The following is a 12,785-nucleotide window of genomic DNA, read 5'->3' as shown; positions in this document are numbered from 1 at the left end:
CTCGAGCTTATCTACATCACGAGCAAATATCTCTGCTTTCCCTTTGCGCTCCCAAGCCAGCGCTGTCAACATAACAAACACGTCTTCTCACAAGTGGGTCTTCTACGCGGAGGTAACCAATCAGAGGAAAGGGGGCGGTCCTAGCAAAATATGGACAAAGCAGATACAAAACTGGGTCAAACAGAAGTCAGAGGGGCCTTTTCTGGACACTTGTATGATAAAACCAAGGTGTGTGGTTTTTTTTCAATGAAATTGACAGTTTTACATACGGTACACTAAATCCACGTTAGAGAGTCACTCTGTGAAGATCTAAATAGCCAAAATATGGGACCTTTAATGTGTACAAGTGATGAAAACTAAAGACATTCACTTTAAAAAAATACTTTAAATATACTTTAAATACTTTAAATGTGGGTGGAAAAAGATGGTGCACACACGCAAATAAATGAAACTGGATCGTAGCAGCGGGCTTGTTTAAAGTCCTAATGACTGTCCCTTGTTGACCTGGCAGAGTCGAATCAGGAGAATGTGGAATGACACCGTAAGAAAGCAATCTGAGTCCTCCTTTATCTCAGGTGACATCAACAGCACCTCCACCCTTAACCAAGGTCAGTTCACACCTCATTTCTCTCCACATCTCTCACACACACTCCTATGCACGCATTTCATCACCTGGTTTAAAAATACTCCTCCACGCCGCCGCAAAGGATGGTACCTCGGTAATCATAATAAATGGCTGCAGCTTGAAAAGCCAGAGCAGCGCGGTTAGAAAAGGGAAAAGAAATGATCTCAGCCTTCCGTCTAGTCCCCCTGTTGTGTCCGCAAAGGATTACCAAAATCCGTCCTTAAATAATCTGGCCGATGAGCCTTAAAGTGGGGCGAGGGTAGAACATTTCTTATTAAAGTGCTGGCTGTCCAAATGACATGAAGTAAGCATGCACAGCACATATATCGGCAAAACTAAAAATGGGGAAACTGAATGTTATTTTAAGAAAGCAGCCATTCATTGCCTGGCATCTGAGGTGACCTCGGTTACTTTCAAGGAGAGGGGGGGGGGGGTAAATAAAAGAACCGTCATTTATTATTTAGCTTGAGCACAAATATGATGAGGAGAAGATGATGTTCAACTCTGGCTGACCCGGAACGCTTAGCGTGTTGCTCGGCTTTTTGCTGCCTCCTAAATGGCTTTCCGAGCATGTGAAGGAAAAGCGGGCATATTCCGAGGTAGTGAACATCCCATCCGGCTTCGATGCCAATTTCTGCACATCTCTGCTTTCACTCTCTTTTTTACTGTTACTACTTACAAGGTAACTCACTGCATCTCCAGTTCCAAGGCACATTTTGGCTCCTCATACAGCTCGAACAAAAGAGAAATAGAGCTTTTCTCTCCACAGTGTCGAGCCGTGAAGTTGTTAATGTAAAGGTTGGATATTGATCACTCTGGGGTGTAGAAACCTAGTTACCCTGGAGAGTTGCTGCACTAAACAAGGGCTCTATCTCCTGGAAGCACCTCCTGTCATTAAAAGCATCCCTGAAGTCTTCCCAACTTGACAGATGGCATGGTGATTAATGGCACTGGTGATGCCTTGATTCTTTGAAACACATGAAAAGATGGTTAAAATAATAAATGGACAGGAAGATGTGGTTTGGAGGAAAATCTAAAGTGTAAATGATAATGTAAAAAAAGGCTATTGTGTAATAGCTTGAGAGCGCCACTATCGTATTGTTAGCTAATGAGGGCACGAACTGGAAATGTGATACACCAGAAACTACTTGGAAAAGTGCATACACTTTCTCCACAAAATGGGAAAGGTGTTGGAATAAGTACAACTGTACAGAAGTAGTTTTGAAAAGTTATTTTAATTAACTTTTTCAAAGCAATCATTTTTAGGATGTAAAACCATAAACGGTAGGTCACGAACAGCTAGCACAATCAAGCAAAATGACAAAACAAAATTTTGTAAAGGGCGGGTACATGAGCCAAAGAACAATTTCCATTTGAGTGTGGAGCTCAGTAAATACAGGAATTTATTTTCACAGTTTCAGTCATTATGGCACCCATTACCTGGAAGAAGCTTGATAACTAACAAACAAATTGACATACAGTAATTTCAGGTATACAGTATTTAGTCATTATAGGATTTTTGAAAGAACAGACTTAACAGTCACCACAGACTTTTGCATATTACCGACAATTTATACTTTTTTTATGAAAAAATGGCATGGTAAATCTTTTCAGGGCTGACTATTGATTACAAACTTCCAGTCGCTTGAGTTGCAAGCATTGCCCATTGCTGCCTTGTTGATTGGCTGATACTTTTTATTTACCATTTACATGAAAATTATCTGGTAAATAAAGGGTTTTGTTTATTTGCATTTTTAAAACTTTTTGCATCCAGACGACAATGTTCTCATTTATATTAAGCTGCAAATGCACCTGACAACTCCAGTATTTTGTTTGCATACAGTGCCAGTACCATGTCCATGTGCACCGACTGCTTGTCTTCCCAGTCTTATTATTAATATTGTGCTTGCTTTATCTATTCAGAAGGAGAGTTTGAGTTATTGGTGAAATGTGTCATTCAGTAGAATATTACATTTGGCAAGAACACAAAACTCTTGTCCTCAATTATTTGCTCCTCTCACATTTTGGCAGCTCCTTCCACATAACTCAAATAATTACGCTCTGAACATGGGCTTCATTTATTACTTTCACTGTTGGCTGAGTGCACATTCTCCTGTCTTTCAACTCCAGGAATGACTGGGAATTATCTACTAACAAATCCTCTTCTTCGACCACAAGGCTCTAACAACCCTTATAACACCTTACTGGCTGAGACAGTTGTGTGTAACACCCCCACAGCTCCAGTGTTTAACTCTCCAGGTGTGCTTACTTATATTATCACCCACTTTTATATTCTTTTTTTTTTTTTTTTTTTTTACTTCTGCACTTCTTTCTACCTCCCTCTCCCTAAGTTTATCACTCTTAAGTGTAGAGTTGACAAGCTGAACAAAAGGCAGGATGTTCTACAGTGTTCCATCATCATACTTGTCCACCCTTTGTCTGTCTCCCATCAATTTCTCAAGTTGAAAGAGCTTTATTGTTTGACTCGTGAGATTGTAGTGTAAACTGCATGAGCAATGTTATCAGGTCATTTGTTATTATCAGTGTTTTAAAGGGAAATTTACCCTTTAAAAACATCAAATCTTTGTTAACATTACAACAAATGCATTTAATACAAATGAGTGTCACGCATGTATCAATACATTTTTTCACTACCCGTCGGCATGTTGTGAAGGCTGCAGTGCAGTTACAGTTAAGCCCAAAATTATTCATACCCTGGCCATTTTATTTCTAATTGTTTTGTCTTCTAACTGGAAATGGCACAAGAATGTGGCAATAGTTTTCATAATTATTTGTTTGTTTTTTTTGCAGTGTGACAAATCATTTTATCTCAAAATGACAAATCACTTAATCTCAAAACATGCATGCCAATGTTAAAAAATGTATAGTTGATTAGAATTCTGTAGATTATGTTTCCAGGATCCTTAAGCATAGGGCAAAATATTATCATCTCCTCATAATTGTCAGGGATATTAATACTTTGAAGATACAATCAAAATTGGGATTTTTTTATTTATTTATTTATTTATTTTTCATATTTCGAGCAAAACTTCTCAGTCTTTTTACATTTTTGTGTGTCACTTCCAGCCAGAAGACACCCATTCACAAATCAAAATTCACTTCCACAAAAAAATTTCGCCTCGCTGGGCTTAACTGTATGTTTTTTCCCCACCATGTTTGAATCTGAAATGGTGTCTTTTGTGATGTTTCTATGCTCTTCCCTTGTGCTTCCCTCTAGTGACCTACAGAGAGACAAGTATGGGAGTCAAACTTAACTTTGCCTATCAAATGTAATTTTTTTTTCAGCATGCTTACTTAAAAAAAGAAAATAAAAAAATCCCGCCCCTTCCCTACCACAGGCACTTTTACTGTTCACTTTAGCCCATTAACACACACTCGATGAGCAAGTGGTTCACAAAATGTTCTTTGAAATTATTTAGAAAATGACAATATTTTAGAGGTAGTATCTTTTTTCCGTATTTTCTGTCCGACTGTGGCATTCAGCAGTGACAGAGTCCAGTAGAGCCCATCTGGCACTTTTTTCCATGGTAAACACCCGCCTGTCGTGGCAGCAGCTGTTTAATTTCCTCTTAATTTCTTTCTTTTTTGCTTTCTACCTGTCAGTCAGTGAGGTATCTCTGCTTTTAACATTCCAAAATCTGATCCCTTTACTTCTTTTTTTTTTTTCTTTTTTGATTTAAAAGAAATAGACATTTTTTGCAGTAAAAGTAAAACCCATTAGTCCTCTTGCTAATGCTGACATCTGCTTTAGTGTGAGGAGTCACATTGGCCTTTATCTCCTCTCTCCATCATTGAATAACTAATATTTATCTTTTTTGGTGCTGCTTTGCATGACCTCCGTGCATTGAGGAATTCCTAACATGACTGCGTCTGACCTCTGCAGTGCTTGTGTTATTCCTCAGCTGCTCTGCCAGTGACTGGTGTCTCACTAGGAACTGTCACTGTGACGAATGCCGAATGCTGGATTGCTGGCGACCTCTGACCTTAGCCAGCTATGGGCGCACGAGCTGCCAAGTTACGGACACAATGTATACCTAATTGGAAAAAAACAACCAGGAAAAGCTATTTAATATCTTATAGTTGATATGCAGTTGTGTTCAGTATAACAGGACAGAGTTTAAAAATGTGGGTCAAGCTCAAAATCCTTAAAATAGATTTTTTTTTTTTCAGCAATGCATTTCCCAAATGCATCGGGAATGCTGCATATTGTTTTAAAAATGAATATATGATGAAAAAAATTATCAAATGTGTGATTCGTTGCAAGCATTTACTTAAGAAACTGAAAAATGCTTGAGTTTCCTTTGATTCAGTGAACCAATATTTAAGCGCCACATGCATGAGTTGAAAGCTGGACGATTGGACTATATTCCACAAGTCCTCTGCGTTTCTTGATTCCACCTCAGAAACTGCATGTTTTGTCAACCCACAAATTCTCTATTGGATTAAAGTCAGGGAATTGGGCTAAGTACTCAATAACATTGATCTTGTTCATCTGGAACCAAGATGCTGCTTGCTTAGTTTTTGTTTAAACATAAATTATACGGGAATTTCCTCTTAGGCATGATGCAACTATCTTCAAGTATTTCGATGTTATGTTTTTACGAAAGATTTTGAGTTTTCAGCACACCGCCATTATTATGAACACAACTGTACTTGGAAGTTGATTTGATTTGCTGAACCTTTGCTCTTGCTATGTCGCAGTTCAAACCTTATTTATTTATTTATTCTTGGTTGCTCTTTCGATTGATTTTTCTTCATGTTAAAATAAATCATTTTACTTTCTTTTGTACATCAGCTGCTCTTAGACCAGATAGGCTGAGCAGGCAGACATGAAGTGAGTCTTTTCACCTGCTGTGTGTGGTGATGGTGGAGTGCTGCTTGTGGGCTCCCCGTGTAGTGAGAACAAAGATGGCTGTCTCATGTTTACACATGACTACTTTCCCTTTCTTGTCATTCTTCCGTCTTTGTGCTTTTTCTCTCCCCCTGCACATCCAACTTAATTGGTGTAATGTAGCTTGCCCGTCTGTAGACCTCCACTCTGCCCAGTGTCTCGTGATGGTGGTTACCGTTCCGTTGGTTTTCTTAATGTTGTTTGGGATCCCTTTTCATTGCCTAGTCTCTTTGTGACATACTAATACACACAAAGCTGACTTTGAATGAATTACAGTTGAAAGAAAGTTGAAAAGTACCATAAAAAAAAAAAAAAGATTTCTCGAAATGCATGCAAAGCATTGTGCCAAACTAACAGGTGTATGGCATGGCTTAATGTTAACTACATGCATCCTAAACAGCATTAAATAATTAATTCAGCAGTAGTGTGTTATTAAGATGTTAAATAACAGAAAATCGTTGTCTTTTTCTGCAGGGCACTCACTGAACAATGTGGTGAGAGATACAAGTGCAATGGACACTCTACCGCTAAATGGTAACTTTAACAACAGCTACTCACTCCGCAGTGCGGACTTCGGCGACAGTGTACAGGTGGTCGACTGCGGACTCAGTCTGGACGACGCTGCCTTCGAGAAAATGGTCATCTCTGAGCTTGTACACAACAACCTGCGTGCCTGTAACAAAAGCCACCAACAGCAACAACAGCAGCCCCCCAATTTGATTCACCCGTCCCACCTCCACCACCATCCGCCGGCACTGCTGCCGTACCACCACCATCACCACCACAAGGCGGAGCGGGCTCCCCCCAAGATGACGGTGGTGGGTGGCAGCAGCAGCGACGACGACGCCATCGTCGCCGACGCTTCTTCTTTGGTGCACGTGGGAGAAGCGGTGGGCCTCGAACTGCACCATCAGCACGAGCTGGAGGCGCCGCTCATCCCCCAGCGGACGCACTCGCTCCTGTATGCCCCCGAGAAGAAGGTGAGGATCGACGGGGGAGTGGAAACCTTTGTGGGCCAGCTGACACCCGACAACAACGACCAAGATAGTTTGCAGTCTCCAAACAGAGACTCCTTGTACACTAGCATGCCGAACCTGAGGGACTCTCCGTATCCCAAGAGTAGTCCAGAAGTTGTGGAGGACTTGTCCCCATCCAAGCGGAGCGACAATGAGGACATTTACTACAAGAGCATGCCCAATTTAGGAGCCGGCCACCAGTTGCAGGCCTATTACCAGATAGGCAAAGGGAGTAGTGATGGTTACATTATTCCCATCACTAAAGAAGGCTGCATACCGGAGGGCGATGTACGGGAAGGACAGATGCAGCTAGTCACAAGCCTTTAAATGTATTGCGATGAGCACCCAAACCTCCTCCTGCCCATTTTCAGCCGTGAACATTTGGTGGACAAACTAGTGAAGGAAGTAGAAAGTGTGTCATTTGAACTAGCCATTGACCACTCTTTCTCCCCAAACAGGTCTCTCGTCCGCTCTTTTCAGCCATTGCTGTGCAACATTTTAATAAAAGTGTACATAAAATACAGTCAAATTTTCATTTTTAGAGATAAGCCAATTATGTATTTAAATGTGCTGCTGCTGTCAAAAAAATGTACGGTACCCTAGTAGACACAAAAAAGGAATAATAAAGAACCATTACTTGATTCCTCAGACAAGCATTTAACAAGGTTGTACATACACTTCCAAACATAGTGTTTTTGTTGATTTTTTGTTGTTGTTGTTTTGTTTTTTTGATTGTGAATGAAATGACACTCATGGACCAGGACATTGACTCTAGCCTGTACAAACCTTTTATATTACTGTATATTTATGGTCCTGGTCATCCTTCATCCCCATGCTGTTTCGATTGTATGACCACTAGCAATCAAGCCCCTGGCCTTATATTTTCTCAACTGTACATTGAACTGTAGTCAAGAATAATGGCTAAAAATATATATTTTGTTGTATTGCTGGTGTAAAATACAGATTCTTGGGTAAACGTAATTATGAAGAAACTGTTTAATTGCGAAATGTAACATTTGAGAGACTGTTGTCTCGAGGTTATACATAGTGGTTCTGACCATTGATTCAAAGTGAGTTTGAATGCCAGAGGCAAATGTAAAGAAAGAAATATACATAAAAAATACACGGATGGTTTATCACTTTTCCCACATGTGAACAGTGTTTATACTGTCTGGTTTTCATTGATATCACCGACTCAAACGTTGATTTGATTTTGCCAGAGTGGAATTACTTTCTGCATACGTACAGTACATATTTTAACTGGTGTGACAAAGTAATGGGCAGTTTGAAAATGAAGTTTTTTGTTGTTGTTATTAATCATTAATTTAGTTTCACTGCCTTGGTTTAAACAGTTTATTTATTAAATCCTTTGAAAGAAAAAATAATGGGAATTATTTCCCAGCACTGGTATATGTACTGTACTGCACTGTAGCTCATGATTTTGTGTAATCATATTACAATGGGCTCTCCACTCGAAGACTGATGTAAAGTTCAACACTTGTTTGACAAATACAATAAATGTGAGTTTTTTTTTCAAATGCTATGTTGCTTATTAATGGTGTTTTTGCTACTACAGTACATCAGATAACATCGACTTATCCTATTTTGCTATGAATATAATTTTGTCTCAGGTTGTAAGTCCTGAGCACCTTGAAAGGTAAATTGGTGAAGTGATGTGTAATTAATTTTCCCTTCTTTTTTTTTTTTTCTTTAATGCCTGCACAGTTTGAAAGAGCTCGTTTCACCACATTTGTCAGAGAAGCCAAATCTGTCCATGTTTTTCTAAGAAACTCAGGTAGGAAAATTGCAATGTAAAGGGTTATGTGTGGTTGTAACACTAATAAAGGTTCAATGACTCTGATTTGCAGTATTCCAGTCAGTATATTCTTGAATGAGCCCTACTTTTGGCACAGTGAAAGTGTACAACACAAATCTTGTTGGATTAGCATGTGGGAGTGTATCCACAGTGCTAACAACTGGTCAATGTTACACTTGGCTGCGCTTGTAGAAATATATTATACAATATATGTCAAAGTACGACACATATTTGCTCTAATTGTCTGTTGCAGCTGAAGCCCACACTCAGTTCCTGCTCAAGTTATACCTCATGTAATGCTAATTTTAAGAAGCACTGCAATGTAAAACCGGTTGAGGAGGGGTGACAAGATCTCAGCAGAGTAGCTAGAAATTGCACTGATTTGGCATTGTAGTAAACGGCTCGTACCTTTGAAAACAATAATGCACGTTTTGTCAGAGCCACACAACATGACACTGAGTGGGCTACTGTTTTGACTCGAACCACAATTATGTGGCATTTAAAAAGTGGAGCAACTGACGAAGTTTTAGAAATAATCACGCATAGGCAGGCAATTGGCCCCCCAAAAAACTCAAGGGGGGAAAAAAGTAGGCAATTGATTGATGAGCAAAATGTTAGGCTTTCTATTTTGTTCTGCCAGTCTTTCAGGGTTCATTCCAGTCATGTGATGATCCCGCGTGTCAAGTCATAATAGCAGGACCACTGACTGAATGTGTCACTCAGTCTAGCCTGACATTGGAGGGAACTTTTATTACTTCTATCCTGGATCTTTTATGGTATGTAAACCCTCAAAGGAATACTGTAGTTTCAGGGCCTGAACTCTAGCATAAAGAGTAAGTTTTCTCAGGAAGACATTGTTACTTATTGCCAAACTTCCCTCAAGAACTTGAACTATGTTTATCCTCATGCATCTAAACTTAGCTTGCAAGCAGGTTTGTTTTTGTGCTTAAGAGCATGGAAATAAGATCCGGGTTCGGATATTTATCCTGTGATGGATAGCGTGGACTTGGCACCCTCTAGCTTTGCGTGTGGCCTTCTCACCACACGAGAGCCTCTCTAATTCTCTGCCTCTTGCTCAGGGAGAGACTCGGCCTTTGTCAAACATCGATTCAGAAGTAGGCCAGGAGCCGGGGGGCCGCGGGCTCGGATGCTCCCGCAGACGTGAGAGGCAGACTGCGCTGAGGAAACCGAGTGAGGAAATATTGTCAGCAGAACTGAGCTTTGATTATAAAATGTGAACGCTGTCTTGATAAAAACAGTAGCATCCAAATGATAGTTGTAATTGCTGAATCAACATAAACAATCAGCATTTATACTATGTACTACAGAGTATAAATGCTGCAGAGTCTGTAGTATATGCAATTTTGTGAAAAACATTTTCTCTGATAAATGTGATATTTGCTGACTGTGAGTGTAGCTGTGAACAATAAAACCATTGTTGAGACCAGTCAAAATCCTCATTGCACAACTTCTTTCATCCTACAAAGCCAATGTTAAGATTAAATTCATTCATTCATTCAATTAAAAACACTCGCACACCAGTGTTTGTATCTGAAAACTGATGGGGACCTCACAAATATATCGTCGGAGACACGCCTGTGGGATCGAGTTGCTCAATGTGGGGCCACTCACAGTGACACAGACTCTATGATTCCGTCAACTCCCTGAACTGTCCTCTCATGTGGACTCTAGAGTACATAAAGGATTTAGGCATTATACACTGTATACCCTCTCCCACCATACACCAGTTGTACTGCGGGGCTCACTACCCTTGTCCTGTCCTGTCCTGTCCTGTCCTACTTTCTACTTATGTTTCTTCCTTACAGGGTGCAACACTGCATTTCCTTCATGACTACTGTATATTAATCAATCAGACTTTATTTCTTCGCACGTTTCATACATTTACAACGTAACACAAAGTGCTGTACACAATAAAATCAAGGTAAGCAAACAAACTCAAAGCACAAAAACAGATGCACACATACCACAGAAATTCCCCTCACCCACCATTTCTTTGACACATACTGTAGTGTGCAAGAGCACTTGAAAGAAGGAAACTGAAGCGCTATCTTACTGTCAGCAATTTGCAGAGAGAAAACACTAGAGGTTGGATAAAATTCATGAATAAAAAAAGTCCGGTAAAAATAACAACAGTAATAATAAATATGAGCTGTCAGTAAAATAGTTAAAAGCAAAATTTTAATTATTATGATTAAAAAATAAATAAATGCAATAAACCACTAAAATGCTTAAATAATACACATAAAATAGATAGGTACACTAAAAGACCAAAAGTATATGTAATGTTAATATAATTACATACAGTAATGTGTTATTCTGCTGTCGATGTTTTGTCTGACTGCATTCCCAACAGATATTACAATATAAATATATATAAACAACAGCAGAGGGACTATTTCAAACTCCCCTGTTCCACAAAAAAAACAAAAAACTGTTCTATCACAAAAAGAAATACAGATTCACCATTCTGCATCATCGCTTTCTTTAAAGAATAAAAGAAAAGAAAACATTCAATTTTCTATATGTTTTGTGCACTCTGAGTGTATTGGAAAAAGTTTCATTCCAAACCCTTGCAGGATCAAGAGTCAACAGTCACTTCAATGGTATCTGCATCTGTATAACTCCTGGTATTGGAAAACACAGCACTGACAGATGTCATCAGCACGGCTGAAAGTGATTGTGTTCTCAAGTTGCACAGTATCTGGCAGCGCAACTTGAGTCAAAGGGGACCCTTTAACTGCTCACGCTTTTCTTCCCCCAGCCTCTTTTGTCCTGTCCCCAGCTTTAAATGTGCAGATTTGCAACCCGTGGGCGACTTAGATCTGGTCCCGCTGAGGTGAAAAATCCAATTAACCTGCAGCTCTAGCTGCCTTCGTTATAATCCCCTCCCATAATTATGAAATAACCAGATGCAGGGTTATTGAATGAAAAAAGGATGAGCGTGAATGATTGAAGAAGAGAAAATGATATAAAGCGTACTGTGCCAGTGTACCGAGTTCCAATTTAACCTTAGGGGGGAACGGCACATTTTTAATCGCTGCAAAAATTGAATTTCTAAGAAAGTAAAAAAAAGACTTGTTTATAAGAAAATATTGTTATTTTAAGCCTAAAAAGACAAATTATCTTGATACGCACATTTTGCATGAGAAAATGTGTCTCAAATTAAGAAAAAAAAATCTACATTTTCAATTAGGAAAAAAACAGTAGTTTATGTATAATATACATATTTGGCCTCACGCAATCAACAGAGTCAATAATATAACTATTAACAAAGGAGGTGAAGGGAAGCTACAGTGAATATCGAAAGTCTACATATCCCTGTTCAAATGGCAGGTTTATGTGCTGTACAATAATGAAAGCTAAATCACTTTAAAACTTTTTTCAACTATTAGTTAACCTAGAGTGTATCTGTTCCTGTAACCCAACTTTAAAAAAAAAAAAATGCACTATTTTCAGAAATGAAATAAAAAAACAAACAACAGCGATAACATGGTTGTACAAGTGCATGTCCCCTCATAAATAGGGATGTGGCTGTGTTCAGAATGAAGCAATTACATTCAAATCCATGTTAAACTGGTCGCCACACAACTGCCGCCATTTAAAGCGCCTCTGATTAACAAATGCATTTCAGGTGTTTTAGAAAGCTTTTCCTGACATTTTCTGTGTCTTACAACACAAGCCATGGTCCGCAGAGATCTTTTGCAGCATCACGGGGGTGTTATTGTTCAAAGGCATTAGTCAGAAGAAGGGTATACAAAAAACAAAAATAAATTTAATACGTATCGGTGTCATATGTAAACATGAGGGTACATTTTTATTTATTTTTTTAATATTGATGAATGAAGAAAAAATGGGTTGCATAAAGCAACATGTCAAAGGGGCATTTTTTCATCCAGGGCAAAAGGCCAGGTGCTTGAGCACCACCTGGGTTCTATGTGTGCACAAACCTGTTTTTGTCATTACATGCTCCTAGATTGTTTTTTGGACACATCAGATAGATTTGCTATTGCTGTTTGACAAGGGAAATCTTATGTTGCTGTTAATTTTTAGAATTTTATAGAGAAGGGGTCACCAACATTTTTGAAGCTGAGAACTACTTATTGGGTACTGATTGCTGCGAAGATGATGCACACTGTTATTATTATATGTTATTTTTAATTAATGATATTAATTTATATGAAGACACTGATCATGTTAATGATGTCTCAATAATTAGAAGATAATAAAAGCGATAAAACTAAGTTTATTTCAAAATAATAAAATAGTATGTCTAATGTATTGACCTTAATTGTTGATTCTGATCAAGCTGAACTTGAACCTGTCAATTATTTTAGCCACTTGGTTTTGTCGTTTTATGATAAATGTTTATTTTTTCAAAACAACTTTGTAAAATGT

The 12,785-nt window shown here is 38.8% G+C and overlaps 1 protein-coding gene across 26 annotated transcripts in view; it reads left to right on the top strand.

Moving 5' to 3' along the window:
• The window catches only part of adgrl2a (adhesion G protein-coupled receptor L2a), a 144,981-nt gene extending 136,890 nt beyond the window's left edge, over positions 1–8,091 (top strand). For 7 of the 26 annotated variants that reach the window (XM_061682909.1, XM_061682921.1, XM_061682899.1 and 4 more), the window contains 4 exons: positions 512–608; positions 2,756–2,884; positions 3,864–3,881; positions 6,012–8,091. In XM_061682909.1, the coding sequence (XP_061538893.1) occupies positions 512–608; positions 2,756–2,884; positions 3,864–3,881; positions 6,012–6,880 (1,113 nt within the window). In that variant the 3' untranslated portion in view covers positions 6,881–8,091. Of the gene's footprint in view, positions 1–511; positions 609–2,755; positions 2,885–3,863; positions 3,882–5,441; positions 5,481–6,011 lie in introns of all 26 variants that reach the window. The other 19 variants (XM_061682920.1, XM_061682913.1, XM_061682915.1 and 16 more) reach the window with 8 other exon arrangements.
• The last annotated feature ends 4,694 nt before the right edge of the window (positions 8,092–12,785 follow it).

Source organism: Phycodurus eques, chromosome 8 (genome assembly GCF_024500275.1).
Source record: "Phycodurus eques isolate BA_2022a chromosome 8, UOR_Pequ_1.1, whole genome shotgun sequence".
NCBI classification, from domain to species: domain Eukaryota; kingdom Metazoa; phylum Chordata; class Actinopteri; order Syngnathiformes; family Syngnathidae; genus Phycodurus; species Phycodurus eques.
This window is presented reverse-complemented; position numbering and strand designations above follow the sequence as displayed.